Source organism: Oxyura jamaicensis, chromosome 2, assembly GCF_011077185.1.
Source record: "Oxyura jamaicensis isolate SHBP4307 breed ruddy duck chromosome 2, BPBGC_Ojam_1.0, whole genome shotgun sequence".
Taxonomy (NCBI): domain Eukaryota; kingdom Metazoa; phylum Chordata; class Aves; order Anseriformes; family Anatidae; genus Oxyura; species Oxyura jamaicensis.
The window spans coordinates 34,925,667-34,939,801 of NC_048894.1; the positions used below are offsets into that span (position 1 = coordinate 34,925,667).

General features: G+C 42.0%; 1 protein-coding gene across 7 annotated transcripts; it reads right to left on the reverse strand.

Moving 5' to 3' along the window:
* Positions 1 to 53: 53 nt before the first annotated feature.
* On the reverse strand, positions 54 to 14,037 carry HNRNPA2B1 (heterogeneous nuclear ribonucleoprotein A2/B1). 7 transcript variants are annotated; one of them, XR_004748766.1, is made up of 12 exons: positions 13,867 to 14,037; positions 9,205 to 9,315; positions 8,241 to 8,387; positions 6,526 to 6,736; positions 6,113 to 6,214; positions 5,933 to 6,022; positions 5,334 to 5,396; positions 4,742 to 4,861; positions 4,376 to 4,498; positions 3,553 to 3,635; positions 2,103 to 2,233; positions 54 to 1,263 (listed from the first exon to the last, which is right to left on the reverse strand). XR_004748766.1 is itself a non-coding variant. In XM_035319440.1 (11 exons), the coding sequence occupies exons 1-10, from the start codon at positions 13,894 to 13,896 to the stop codon at positions 3,574 to 3,576; spliced, it is 1,059 nt and encodes a 352-aa protein (XP_035175331.1). In that variant the 5' UTR covers positions 13,897 to 14,037; the 3' UTR covers positions 54 to 1,263; positions 3,553 to 3,573. The 7 variants fall into 7 exon arrangements, 6 of the variants coding, with proteins under 6 accessions (XP_035175331.1, XP_035175330.1, XP_035175332.1 ...); XM_035319440.1 differs by lacking the exon at positions 2,103 to 2,233; XM_035319439.1 differs by lacking the exon at positions 54 to 1,263 and having other exon boundaries at positions 1,358 to 2,233.
* Positions 14,038 to 14,135: the final 98 nt, after the last annotated feature.

The window sequence follows — 14,135 nt, forward strand, 5'->3', positions numbered from 1 at the left end:
TGTTGCAAAGCTATTGAAAGAGCACACACAAACAGAAAGAAGAATTATTCCCCTTTGAAGTACTTTTTCAGTTATGTGATCTGAACGTGGACTTGTCAACTGTAAAGAAAACTTCCATTAACTAGAATCTACGTTCCAGGAAAGAAGGCAAATTCCTAATTAACAGGTCAACTCATTCTGCTGGAAAGAGCAAAGTAAAGCAGATTTTGAACGTCTTCATTTTCTGCTTCCACTGCAGCCCACTGGTCACCTATGCAAATATTTCAAAGTTCAACTTAAAAAAACATACCAAAAAATGTTTTTGAATCATTAAGTAGTACTTTTGAGTTATATAAAGAAGGTTAAACACATCACAATTCTACTAAGCATATACATTGCAAGTTTAGAATAACTTATGTAAGCAATACATTCCCAACTGGAGCTCTCCCAAGCTTGTGCTTGGTTTTTTCAGAAGATGCAGCTATCAGTAATACAGTTCTGGTACAGCAGAAACTCTTTTTTCCATTCCGTCTTTTACTATTGATGCTAAAAGCTCTTTAAAGTTAAGAAGGATAAAGTTATTGTCCTAACACATTTTGTTGAAGTGCCTTAAGTGGTTAGTTTCTTTAACAGGAAAGGAGGAGATACTTTTTAAATTTGATAAAAAAAAAAAAACACAGAGCTATTTTAAAGCAATTTTGTCCAAGAGCAAAAAATAATCAGCATGTTTCATTTGTAGCACTGTTTCTCCCAACAGAGAACAGGTGCCTATGTTCAGAGGTACGAGTTCTGTGCATACACTTGCCAAGTTAACGTGGTTTTTAAACCCACCTCGAAATGGCATGTTTCAGATCATGGAAGGTCTAAAAGCTGCACATCAACATTATTTAATGTTAGACACACACTAAGTTTTATTAAGCATTACACTAGAACTATTTTGGTATAAAAATACTTTATTTTAAAGCTATGAAAGTTATAAAAATATGTAGTTAAACCTTCAACTCACAGAATGTTTGCTATTTTAACATTAGTAATTTGTTTCTCCTACCGAATCTGGATTTTATTCGAAAGGTTTACAAGACAATTATTACTATCATTTAAAAAACCCAGCATTACAGGGAGCTGTGCTAATTGTGATATTTTATCAGTATTCATTTAACCTCTAGATTTTTTTAATGAAGGCAGCAAAAACAACTATTTTCTGATGATACAGAATTTCTTATTTCTTGAAGCGTTTCTGTGGTTGACCACTTCTTCATTAGTTACCTGCAGCATGGCACCTTCCTGCCAAAGAAAAAAAAAGTGTATCTGAAGATGTTTATCACATATGTCTAAACCAAATTACCAATAGGGGAACTTCAGCCATTTTTTTTTAAAAAAAGTAATAAGCAGTTCACTGGTGTGTCTAACACAAAAGGAACAGGACTTTGGTTAGCCGAGTCCACGTTCTTCAGTAGGCAGTAGCCTGTCAAAGGCAATGGAACTTGGAATTAGGGTGTGGGCATTTTGTTGTTGTTGCTGTTTTGTTTTTTTCTTGGTGGGTTTTGATTTAAAAAACAGATCTAATAGAGTATGCCACCCATACTCTGAATAGCTCATTAGTTGGTGAGTTTTCATTAATTTGAGGAGCAAACATTGAATGCAATTGCGAGTAAGGCTGACTGAATTTGGCACTAAGGTTTAGTAGCTGCAAGAACTATAAAAAATGGTGGAAACCTCATCATTCTAGCCAAATTCCAGATTAAGTAATTACATTATACACTCATAAAATACCACCTGCAGTTTCATTTGAAGTTTTCACTTCCCCTCCTAAAGAACTGCTTATGCAGTTGCTATAAGAATGGACGACACATTCCTTCACAGAGGCAGATGTATTCTGTGGTGCAATTTTTTTCCTTACACGTAAACAGTCTAAAGTTACTTGGGAACCTTCAGGATGAAATGTGTTATATAAAATAGATTATAGGAGACAACACACATAACAACATAGTTCATTTTCAACAGCACAGAACTACCTTCATTGCATTACCTTGCAACCACCATAATGCATAGACTCCCAAGAAAAATAAAATGTTGCAGGATGCAAAAATAAAGTTGTATGATTTAATTAACTTGTGACCTACCATTTTAACTACCAACACCAGGGATGGAACCCTTGCAAAGCTTTACTAATGGACACTTGCAGGTCTCATTTGTTCAACTGTAGCAGAGTACAGTGGCAGCAGTCTATGCTTGTCCAGGGTTCATATCATAGCTAGATTCCAGTAGGAAAAAAATATGTTAAGTAGCTGAAATTAACAAAAATTTGTTTGTAAAAAATTTAATAATACAAGAAAACAGGATTCACAAATTTCTTTTCAGTTGGTAATTGTTAACTCAATTTATTGCTATGTTAAACTACATAATGATAATCACTATACTGAAAGAATACTGTCATATAAAATTAGTTTCTCGTTTTTGGAACGTTAAGAAAGGAAAAAGTAAATAAGATCTTACCTAAAGAAGTTTAACTGACGCTTAGAACTAGTTTGCTCTACACCCTCAGCCTTCGTTGGCATCCTTATAACACTACCGTAGTTAAAGCTTTGCAGAAATACAGCGCAGCTTTTTAAGACTGGCTGAACTTAGTGACGTTTTCAAGAGTTCTCTTGTACTAGACCTGTGTCCCTGGAAGAGTACCTCGCTGGGGATATTTCCTTTCCTTGCCATTGAAGAAGCAGCATCTAAAAGATCTAAAAACGTGTTTCTCCTTGCAGAGATATCCCTTAAGTTATCTAGATATTTAAATCTGATCATTTACAGACAACATACTTTTTTTCTGACCAGCATTTAATTTTACATGTACAACAATAGCTTTATATTATTTGTGGGACCTTATACTACCCACTCCTTGCCTTATTTTACAGTATTAAAAAAAAATCTAAAATTACACAATATTTCCTTTAGAATTATTTTATTAAATCATAAATGTACAACAGCTTCTTAACTCTACACACGCACTTAAATTTTTAAAAGGAAAACGTTATGTCTTATTACACCATGATCCTGGCTAATAGCTTTTCAAAACTTTGAGAAAAATCTTAAAAAAGGTTTCACATGTCACCTGAAACTTACAAATTTAACATTATCAAAGGAATGCTTCTACACTTACAAAGACCACTAGAAAGAAACAACAATTAAAAAGCTAAGAAACTGTCTCAAAGGCATTTTTACAATCCTTCCTCCACAGTAAGGTAATGTTATTAAATAATCCAAATCCATTCACAAAATGGCTCTCTGCATCTGCTCTGGTGTCTTCTGCCATATCACTGCATATTTATGCATGACTGAGATAAGTGTTTCCTTAACATTGTTATTTCGATAACCTGAAGCTGTTCTGTTACCTCTGGGCTCTCATCCTCTCCTATTTATACAGTGAAGCCTGTTTCAACAGAAGTAAAGAGTAAAAAAAATAGGTTATGAAATTATTCATCTAACCATTTTTTAAAGGAAAGATAATATCCTAAAAAGCTTTTAACTCCTGCAGCTACTCTCACGAATCACTGCAATTTTAGCACTTAAAAACATACTTACCCATGGCAAGCTTGCAGAAGCTCAATAACGGCTCCTCCCTCCATATCCACCACTTCCTCCACTGCCCCCAGGACCATAGTTTCCTGCAATTACAGGAAAGCAAGCAACAGAAGAGTTACATCTGTACACTTCTCAAATCAAAAATGCTTCTGATCACTCTATTGAGATTAGCATCCAATTTACTTCCAGCGATATCCAACACAGATTTTAATATTTCACTGTCTGCACCTTACTAACACCAAAATAAACTGCCAGAGGAACTACAGATTGCAATCTTAGAAGATTGAGCTGGGCCACATGTAATTTGATGCCCTGTGCTCTCTTGAGACCAAGAAAGGGTTTCTTCTTTCAGTTTCCATTTCACAGGCTTTATATGCCATATTAAATAACATTTAGACAACTAGAAGCAGGAAGTGACAGAAGAAAGTGGAACTAAAACGAGGGAAATGGGAAAAATCTCAGGAAGTTTGGTGGACGTTAACTGGAGCATAAAGTAGACTATGAAGAGTATGCAATGAAAGCAAAGATAAAGCTTTCCTACAGATCTTTACAGATCATTATCTGCAAGATATGTTGTAATAGCTGGGGGGGGGGATGGAGAGGGAGTGCATTTTCCCCAATACAAACTTTGCAGTCCCAAGAGCAATAAAAAGTTATTCTAGCTAACTCACATACTACACAGAACAAACACAGGTATTGTGCATCTGTTTGTTGTTGAAGAATCTAGCTATTTTTACCCATCAATCTTCCCTCCTACCTCCCCAAAGAGCCAGAGCTTGCCCACTCTGTTTGGCTCGAAGGCAGGTTAGGACATAAACAATACCTCCACCATATGGTCCCCCCATGTTCCTGCTGCCACCAAAATTTCCACTCTTCATTGGACCATAGTTGGATGGCTGCTGGTTGTAGTTTCCGAAATCATTGTAGTTTCCACTTCCATAATTGCCTGCATTATCAATACAAGAGAGTAGAAATGCCCAGATGAGCTAAAGCACACACGGAATCATCTTATTATTATACATTTAAATAAAACACAAGATCATACCATTATTCCAGCAGCATATAAGCTGCTTTTTTATACTGTTTGGAAAGTTGAGCTTGCTTACCCCACCCACACACCTCCCAGATCTCAAGCGACTTGGACTAATTTGGAACTGAAACACTTGATCCTTTCAAGCCAGTAAGTTACCTCCTCCATAGTTGTCATAACCACCTCCATAGCCCCCACCCTGGTTGCCATATCCAGGTCCTCCTCCACCGTATCCTCCTCTTCCTCCTCCGTAACCAGGACTGCCACCGAAGTTGCCACCTATGACAATACAATCCTTTAAAATAAACTTTTCAGTGTAGAAGGCAACCCAATTCTAAATGGAGGATATGTTTCTGTTTACAAGTCTACAGAGAAGAAAAGGGTGGGAGTTCTATGAAGGCACATACCCAACTCCCACCCTAACTGAATTGTGAATAAAACCCACTAGTCAGACTGCCTAAAAGTATCAATGAAGAGACTTAAGTCTCTTTTTCCGGACAATTTAAGAAATGCTGCCATTCTAAAGAGAAGGGCATACACAGTCATCACGATGCACCTTTATATGGCAAGCCATATGGTTATAGTGTGACCCAACAACCAGGTGTGCTTCTTAAAGCCAACAAAATAGCTTTGGCCAATTAAAGTAAGTTTCATATGAATAGTAAGTGAATGTATAAACATTTCAGAATGAAAAAAAGAGTAAAATTGAAAAAAAGCAAAAACAAACCCCCCGCAACAGAGATAAACTAACCTCCAGGTCCTCCACCATATCCATTATACCCATCACCAAATCCACGGCCACTCCCATATCCATCTATTGGAGGAAGAAAGAAAGGTAATTTGGTACAGGTGAATTTAAGTGAATTCTTTTGTTATCCAACCCCTATGACCTTAAGAACCAAATCTCACAGACACTTGGATTTAGAAAAATGTATGTGAAACACCTCATCTAATCATTCCTCTACCTCTTGCATGAGTTCTATTTGGACATACCATACACCCAGTTAGCTTGCGCATAATTTACGTGTTCAAGAAAAAACCCCTCCACCATGGAGCTCATGAGTGCCACATATGATTACAGACAGTAAGTCTCAGAATTCCTTAGCAGAATCATTGAGTTTAGGTTAATTTTGGCATTTATAAAATTCTTTAAAAATTAGGTCTCTTGAGTTACATAAATAACCACATAGTCAATTTGTGTACTATGCAAGAGGTCCGCAAGTTATTTAAAAAAAAAAACACCACACTTCAGCAGTTATAGCTGCATTCAAAGTAAACCACAGTAGCTTACAAAGTTACCCAAAACCTGAAGGATGGTATGAATGAGAAAAAAAAGTGCTACAAACATGCCTGTCTTACCGGCTCCCCCTCTGAAATTGCTGCCAGGCCCCGGACCAAAGTTGCCACCACCTCCACGTGCATCACCAAAACCAAAGTTCCCTATTAACATTTGAAAGTTTTAAAGCCGTGAAATCACAGGAAGTAAACACAAAAATGAACTATAAAGCACTAAGCGTCACTTGCACATACCTCCTCTCCCACTCCTAGAGTTCTGAACTTCCTGCATTTCCTGTCTAGAGAGAGCTTTCCTTACTTCTGCATTATGGCCATTGATGGTGTGATACTTCTGCACTGTAACCACAAGAAATAAAATACGATGAGCACTGAAGTACTCCTCTGCAAATAAACAAGAATCTCCAACTACCAAAAATGAAGTAATTTCCAAATTAATCCATACACTTTTCATTTGTTTTAAAACCCTGAATACCAAAAATGTATTTAAACAAAGAATCCACTATTTATTTAAAATACGTGCTCCCACACAACTCAGCAGAACTATGACATGGCAAATATTCATGCACTTAAAAATTTAGCTTTACATAATTGCCATGACTGTAAGCATTAGTATTATCAGATGGAACAGTGACACAAAGATTACTCACATACGATTTTATCCACAGGATCATGGTCATCAAATGTAACAAATCCAAACCCTCTCTTTTTACCAGACTGTCTGTCAGTAATGATTTCAATAGTGTCAATTTTTCCATATTCCTCAAAGTAGTCACGAAGGTGGTGCTCTTCAGTGTCCTCTTTAATACCACCAACAAATAGTTTTTTCACAGTGACATGAGCACCAGGTTTTCCAGATTCCTGTTACAAGAATACTCCAAATTACCACAAAGAAAAGCAGTTTTTTCAATTGCTATTTTGCCAGGATTTCAGGCATGCAATACTAAAAACTAAAACTCTCAGACACTGGAAGTCAGGTAGCTCTCTTGGAGTATATGTCCCTAAACCCTCTTTGTAAGGTGGAAGGCAATGCTTTTATTCCCCAAAACTGCATGGAGGTTTTAAATGCCCTGATGAAGACACAAATTCAAGTGCTATTAAATACCTAAAGGTAAATAAAAGGCTTTAAGTAGATTGAGAGAAAAATGTGAGACCAACTGTTTGAACGACCTGAAGGTATCCAGTAACAAAAAATTAAAAATCGTGCTCTAGTTTAATTAAAATGGCAGTCCATCAGATTCCTCTGTCCACCTCTTCCATCAGCAGTGAAGCCCACATTCCACATCTCAACAAAGTTTCATACAGCAAGTCCACAGTCATGCTCTTTAGCCTCTTCAAAATACAAATACACAACTCCTCACATTCCTTTGAAAGCAACAGAATTAAAAAGGAAAAAAGGCTTTGTTTTGAGCATGATGTTTAAGCCACTGCAGTAGGTAAGTATGACTTAGCCCTAAAGCTTGTTAACAGCTTTACGTGTATAAACAGTATGTACATACACTGCTTTAATAATGTTTTCCCAAATACTAATTAACCCTGCCTTCTTCAGGGAATGTAAAGAAAACTGGAATCGCTAATAACAGTAACGGTTGTGGTTCTTTCCATTTTCCCTGACCTATGGGGCACTTCATTCAATTCCAGTTCATCAATTCAAGTATGTTAAAAAATGGTTCAAATATTACGCTTGAACTGGTTAAATCCTCCCAGAGTTCTGACAAGGCAGCAAACAGAAGTCACCTAGAATCTGTACTTGTTCCTCAAGTATCTCTGTGCCCCAGTAACCCAGCTGAAAAGCCTACAGGTATGCTGTGCTGCTTTCCTGTGCACCCACCTAATTTATAACCTGGAGTTTAAAACCAAATATGCCTGAAGCAAAAACATGAGTAGTCCCTAGGTTGATTTTGAACACTACCACTGGGGAAGGAGAAAAAAATTTCTGCACTATGCTCTCTATTTTTGGTCACTTCATTTACCTTTGAAGAATACCCAGAAGACTGACACGAGCTCATTCATTTGAGGTGTAGTAAGAGTAGTAACAGCAACCATTCCAGAGATCAGTTGGTTTGGAATTTGCATAATTACATTCAACACGTTTCAGCTAACTATACTTTCCAGACCCCAGCTGCATCCCTTGCAGACATGATTCATAACCAAAGTAACTAAGAATTTTCTGTAATAATAGAGGTTTATGTAATATAGTCAATTAACAGACCAAAACATGGGAATGGTGCCCCAGCTACACCCTTCAACCAAGAGCACTTAAGCCCAGACAATTTCAAGTAAGAATGAAGTGTACCTAATCTGTCCAAAACAGAGGTTCATTTCTCAAAGCACGTCAAGTATCTGCTTTCAAAACCGTATTTACCTCTCGAGCCACAGCTCTCTTGGGCTCCACCACCCTTCCATCAATTGTGTGAGGTCTTGCAGCCATGGCTGCATCAACTTCAGCCATTGAGGAGAATGTTACAAAACCAAACCCCCTTGATCTTTTGCTTGCAGGATCCCTCATTACCTAAAAACAATAAACAAGTGTAAACCACATCTACATGTCTCATGTTAAGCTTAATTGTAACAACATTTGGAGAAAACATATGAAGCTAATTCAAGTATTTATTGGTTTCAAAATACAATTACAAATGAAGCAGCAAGCTATCAAGGACACAAGCAGCACTGCTTAGCATCGCAGAAGTTCAGAACATCGCTAATTCTCTACCAGTAACTCAGGAACGCTGCTAACAAAAACCCCATGGCAGCGATGCGTGTTTAGATTTGTATATGCTTTCTCTAAAATCAAACATTTTTTTCAACCTCCCTGAAGAGCACACTTAAAAATTGGCTCATGAAATACGGATTTACTACTTCCCAAACAAATTCTGTGGAATGACTTCTGCAATAGAAGTAATAAGCATACAGAAGATCCCAGGCTGCAGAAAGCCATCCTTCCCCAGGTTCATGGGGCTGCTTACCACGGTATCAGCTTTCTGCCAAAGGTTACAGATCATGCTACTGCAGATGCAACCATTCTTTATGTACTCCCTAATGCACTTCAAGCGATGACACTGAAGTTAATTTTGAACAGATGTAACAAGTGGTTGAAGATAATGAGAGATTTTACAAAAAACACATTGTGAATGCTTTCTAATTTTACCAGCAGACTTTGCAAGAGGAAACCTGCACAAAGCTCTGATGCACTCTTATGTATGAACCAACTGTAAGTACACTGAAGAAAACTGCATGCTCTCTTCATTAAGTTGTTCAAAAAGAACTCCCCATTTTCACAAATTCTACACGTTCCGTGTTAGCGTTGTGCATTAACATGCCAAACTTACCACGCAATCTGTAAGCTTGCCCCATTGCTCGTAGTAATTCCTCAAGCTTTCCTCTGTTGTTTCAAAGCTTAAGCCGCCAATGAACAGCTTGCGGAACTGTTCCTTTTCCCTCTACCACAGAAAAAACAATTACGTTAATATAATTTACAATACCTGCCCTGCACCAGCATAATCAGACAGTAAGCAAGACTTTCTTAGAAGTCAAAAACTTTCACTAAGAGATGTTTCTCAAAATTAGGTTTGGCTATTCAAAGCGTTCTACCAGTATTCAAGAAATTAAGCAATTTACACAATTCTCTGGGTCCAACTTTACGAAACAGATCTTAATAATGTCCTTCTCTTCCCATCTCTCCCTCCAAATATTAAAAGCAAAGGGCCAAATTTAAATATTTCCAGGAGAAAAGTCCTCTCAAAAACCTGTATCAGACACCTTTTAAAACCGCATTGGAGTAAAAAACGCTCCGAAGTAACAAAGCGTCCTCATTAGAAATAACAGAAATCCATTTGAACTGCCTCTCTTTATTCCACATAGCATTCATTTTAAAAAATCATTATGGCTCAAATTATTGCACATGGATACTATTTAACCAAGGCATTAAAAATATATATAAATAAATATGGCTAAGCATGTTCTCAAATGGGTCACTGATTAATATCTCATTAATTATTAAAACAAAGGAAGCTGGACCACCTGTAAAATTTGTTTTGTATTCTGAACCAAAGAGTTAGTGGTAACTGCATCCCCTCTCAACATCAGGGATATCAGAACTAAGTGGAAAAATCACATTTCCCTTTATGGGTACAATGTATGTTTCTAATAAAAGACTATTACTTTTCAGAGCAATTTTCATTGAATTTATTCAGCAGAATTATCTACGATGACAATTGTATCATCTTAAAAAGCCCAAGACCAATAACAAGGTATTTATTACATTTACTATTTTGTATGCAGTATTGCAACACAAAATGTCAACCTTCCAACTCTCTAAAAAATATTCTCATACTGAGAAGATAGCACGTCGCTGTAAACAAGAATACTACTGTTTCATAGATTTCACTTGTCCACACATCAAATACCAAACTAAAAAAAAAAACCAACACTGAATATTAAGCCCCTTTCACAGAACTTAATAATTTTATAATCTTGTTTGATTGAGTCAACTGTCCTGCCAGGTTTAATCCCAAGAGAACTCAAATGCAAAGATTATGTCAGCTTCATATTGGTTGGTCACTCTGAATATGAAGAACATTTGCCTTTTTTTTTTTTAAGTAACATCTAGAAAGCAAAAAAAGTGCAATGCACAAATACTTTCAAAAGCATTAAGCCAGCCCACAGGAAGACCAACATGGTTTCTGAGGTTGTCAAAGGTAGGCATGATGTAAAAACACATAACATGGAACAACACAATTACTAGAGAAAACAACATCCAATCAGTTTTTGTTATTGGTCTATTACCAGCTGACAAGGAACTCAACTGTTATAAAATCCATTTTTTCCCCTCCAATTAACCATTGCATTTCAGAAAATTTCATTTTAGTGTCATTTCAAAGCATGACAACAGCAGATTCCAAGTATTTTTTCTTCAAAGAAACACAAAGGAAGCTAGTACTATCTCCTCGCTGTGCAGACGACTAAAATTAGATCGGATTGAGTTTTAAAGCAACAAACCCATGCTTTGTGAGGTTTCGTTTCATATAATCTCCTACATGGAATAAATGAAAGCATGCTGCATACCACACTCAGACTGAAGTCACACCATCATTTCTTGTTTGAGCAGACTAGCACAGAAATTTTAAGCAATGATTGCTTAAAATTAAAAAAAAAAAAAAAAAAAAAAAAACCTAACTGCCAGAAAACCTCCTCTCTTTAAATTGCTCCAGTACAACTGCTTGAAGATTAGGGACTACTTTCTAGTTTCGTAGGCCCACAAGAGACACTTTTCCCTATAAAATCAATTCCTTTATGTCTCATAACAAAACTAGGATAAAAAGGTGAGAATCAAATTTAGAAGGCATAAGGACTCTTCCAATAGATATTAGACTTACTTTAAAAAATAGTAATTCAGTAGCTTCAAAAAATAATGCCATCTTTGAGATGGCTGTAACCACACTTGCTTTTTAAAAGGCAAACATACCACACATTACTAATGAACAGTAAACAGTAGCAAAACAGCAGGAAGTTCCTAAGAATTCATGCATCTGCCATAGAGCACATGCTCTACCTGAGGCAACATCTAGATACACAGGTCTGAACATGGCAAAAAGGAAATTCACTGCTTCTTAAATGAAACCCTGTGTGTGACAATATCCTAAACACGCTGTTCCGCTCATACACACAGGCAGCCACTCGATGGAGAGGGACTGTCTTAACCGCATCAGTTTTAAGAGACTCTCACTACAGTATGAGATTAAACTCCCACCAGGGTGCAGCAATCTTCGATAATCCTAATTTTATGCTGAAGTGGTAACACGCCTGATATGAAGTATAATTACGCCAGTCCCTCTCAGAATCTTGACGAAAACCCTCAGTTGGGAAAAACAAAACAACCCATTACCCATTTCCCACAACCCCCAGGATAAAAGCTGGAAAAAAAGACCTCCTTAGAAGTTTCCATAGTACATGCTGTGGCAGGAACAGAGTGAGAGAGAAAATCTTATAAACTCCTTGGCATCTTCATTAGAGTTTGTGTTAAACCTTCTTTCACAGCCTTAAACCGACGCTTCACAGGACTGGAAAACGTGAAGCCTTTACTGGAAAATTGACCATCAGAGCAATAAGATGCGTTTCACGTAGTAGTAGCGCGTGCATAAACGCGCCGAGCTGTCCGCAGAGCTCTGCGGAGCTGGGAGCCCGAGTAACCAAAATGGTTAACGGCGAGAGGGGGGTGGGATCTCGCAGCAGCTAATGGCCAAGCCCGCCAAAAGACCGGCAGGCCCCAAGGAGGAAGACTCCTGGTTTTCAGCCCAGGCAGAAGCCCCGCTGCCCCCCTGTAAGGGCGCAGAGCCCCGCGGTCCCGCAGGCCGGCTCCCCCCGCAGCCTCGGCGGCGGCTCCGCCATGTGGCGGCGCCCAGCCCGGCAGGGCCCCGCAACCGGGCGAGCAAAATGGCGCCCGGGAGCTGCCGCCGCCCGCAACCACGGACGGCGGTGCGGCGGGCTGGGAAAAAGGGATTGCGGAAACGCCGCCCCAGATGAACACCCGGGGCTGCGGAGAAGGCCGCCGCTGCGGATTTACGCGGGGGAAAGCCCGCAGGAGCCGCTCCCCGCCCCGCAAACACCCGAGGACCGCAGCCCCCCCACCCCCCCGGCCTCCCGCCGCCATTTTCCCCCTCCCCCTCGCGCCGCCATTTCTTAGCGGCGCCACCGCGGCCCGGCCTCGCCTCGCTCCCTGACCATCCCCCGCGGCCGGGCCGGGAGCCACCGCCGAATTCCCGAGCCCGCCGCCCGCCCGCTGATCCACCGCTCCTTCCTCCTCCTCCTCTCAGGGCTGCGCGGCGGCACCAACGGCCGCTTCCAGAACCTTCCTCGCCGCTAACGCTCCCCCCGCTGCGGCAGCTCGGCTCCGCTCCGAGCCCCCCGCGCCCCCCAAGGCCCGGAGGAGATCCGCTCGCTGCCCCTCGAGCGAGCCGTCCTCCTGAGGAGCCGCTCGCCGCCCTGCCCACGTACCATGTTCTTCATGGTGTCGGCGTTCCTGCCCGGGAGCACCGCGCAACCCGTCAGAAATGGCCGCCCGAGCTGTTACGTAATTTGAAATGGAGCTCCGCGCACTGATAGCGCCCTCCTCCTCCTGCCTTCCGATGGCTCGGTTTAAAAAATAAATAGTAATAATAATAATAATAAAAAAAAAAAAGCTCGGATCTGGAGCTTAGATATCTCCGAAGGGGCAGTGTTTATGTGTAACGCCCCTCTATGTTTTTATCACGTAATAAAAAGTCATCGGCTCCGCTAGGAATGGCCGTCTCCGGAATGAGCCGAAGGAGCCCTCGTCGCCGAGCTCCTCCGCTTCGGCACCCGCCGGAAAGAGCCGAAGCGCGGCCGGGAGACCATTCGCCTCGCTTCGGCAATTTCCGGAACTCTCCGAAGCGGGCCAGACGGCCGCTCGCCTCCCGCTCGGCAATTTCCGGAGAGAAAACGCCGCAGCGCCCGTAGACCGCGCAGCCCGTTCGGCAATTTCCGACGGCGGAAGGGACTCGCGAGACGCGCCCGAGCGGTTCCGAACCGGCTCGGCGTCCCCGTCCCCCCCACTCCCCCCCCTTCCGGAAATTGCCGAAGCGCTGCACCTCAGGGCGGGGGGGCTATAACGGCTTCACCCCCCCCCAGTACCGGTAGCGCGGCCCCTTCCCCTCACGGCCGGGCGGGAGGAGGCCATAGCGGCCTGGGAAAACGCTGCGGGCGACGCACCGCGCCGTCGGGCCGCTCCCTCCTCTCCTTCCCTCCCCTCCTGCCTCTCCACACGCCCCGCGACAAAGGGTGAGTGCCGGCATGGCGCTGCGGCCGCCCTCCGCTTCCTCCTCATCCTCCTCCTCCTCCCCACTCAGCCAACGGACCCCCGGGAGCCGCCGCCGGTGTCCCCCGAGCCGCTCCTCAGGGCCCCGCCGCCCTCCTCGCCTCCCTCACGGCGCCGGCCAAAATGGCGGCGGCGGCGGCCGCCCGGAGCCGCTCACCCAGTCGCTCTCCCTGTCGCCGCGAGGCATCTTCCTTCTTTTGGACGCCTGGCGCGGTCCTGCGCTCGCCCCCCGTTGGAGAGACGTCTTGGCCCCCCTCCTGTGCCGGCGGCGACGACGGTAGGAGCTCGCAGCTGGCGCGGAGGCGGCGGCGTGCGCTCTGCCCCGTCAGCCGCCGGCGCGCACTGCTCGCCCAGCCCAGCCCCGACCGCCGCCGCGCCCGCCCTGCGCCGCCGCTCCCCTCCTCCTCCTCCTCCTCCTCCTCCTCC

Bases quoted from the DNA above. Each gene is read 5' to 3' on its own strand.
- HNRNPA2B1 (XM_035319440.1), bottom strand. From the start codon at position 13,896: ATGCCTCGCGGCGACAGGGAGAGCGACTGG. The intron at 8,388-9,204 runs GTAAGTTTGGCA...TATTGTTTTTAG, and splicing joins GCAAGCTTACAGATTGCGTG to GTAATGAGGGATCCTGCAAG. The intron at 4,862-5,333 runs GTTAGTTTATCT...GTATTGTCATAG, and splicing joins ATATGGTGGAGGACCTGGAG to GTGGCAACTTCGGTGGCAGT.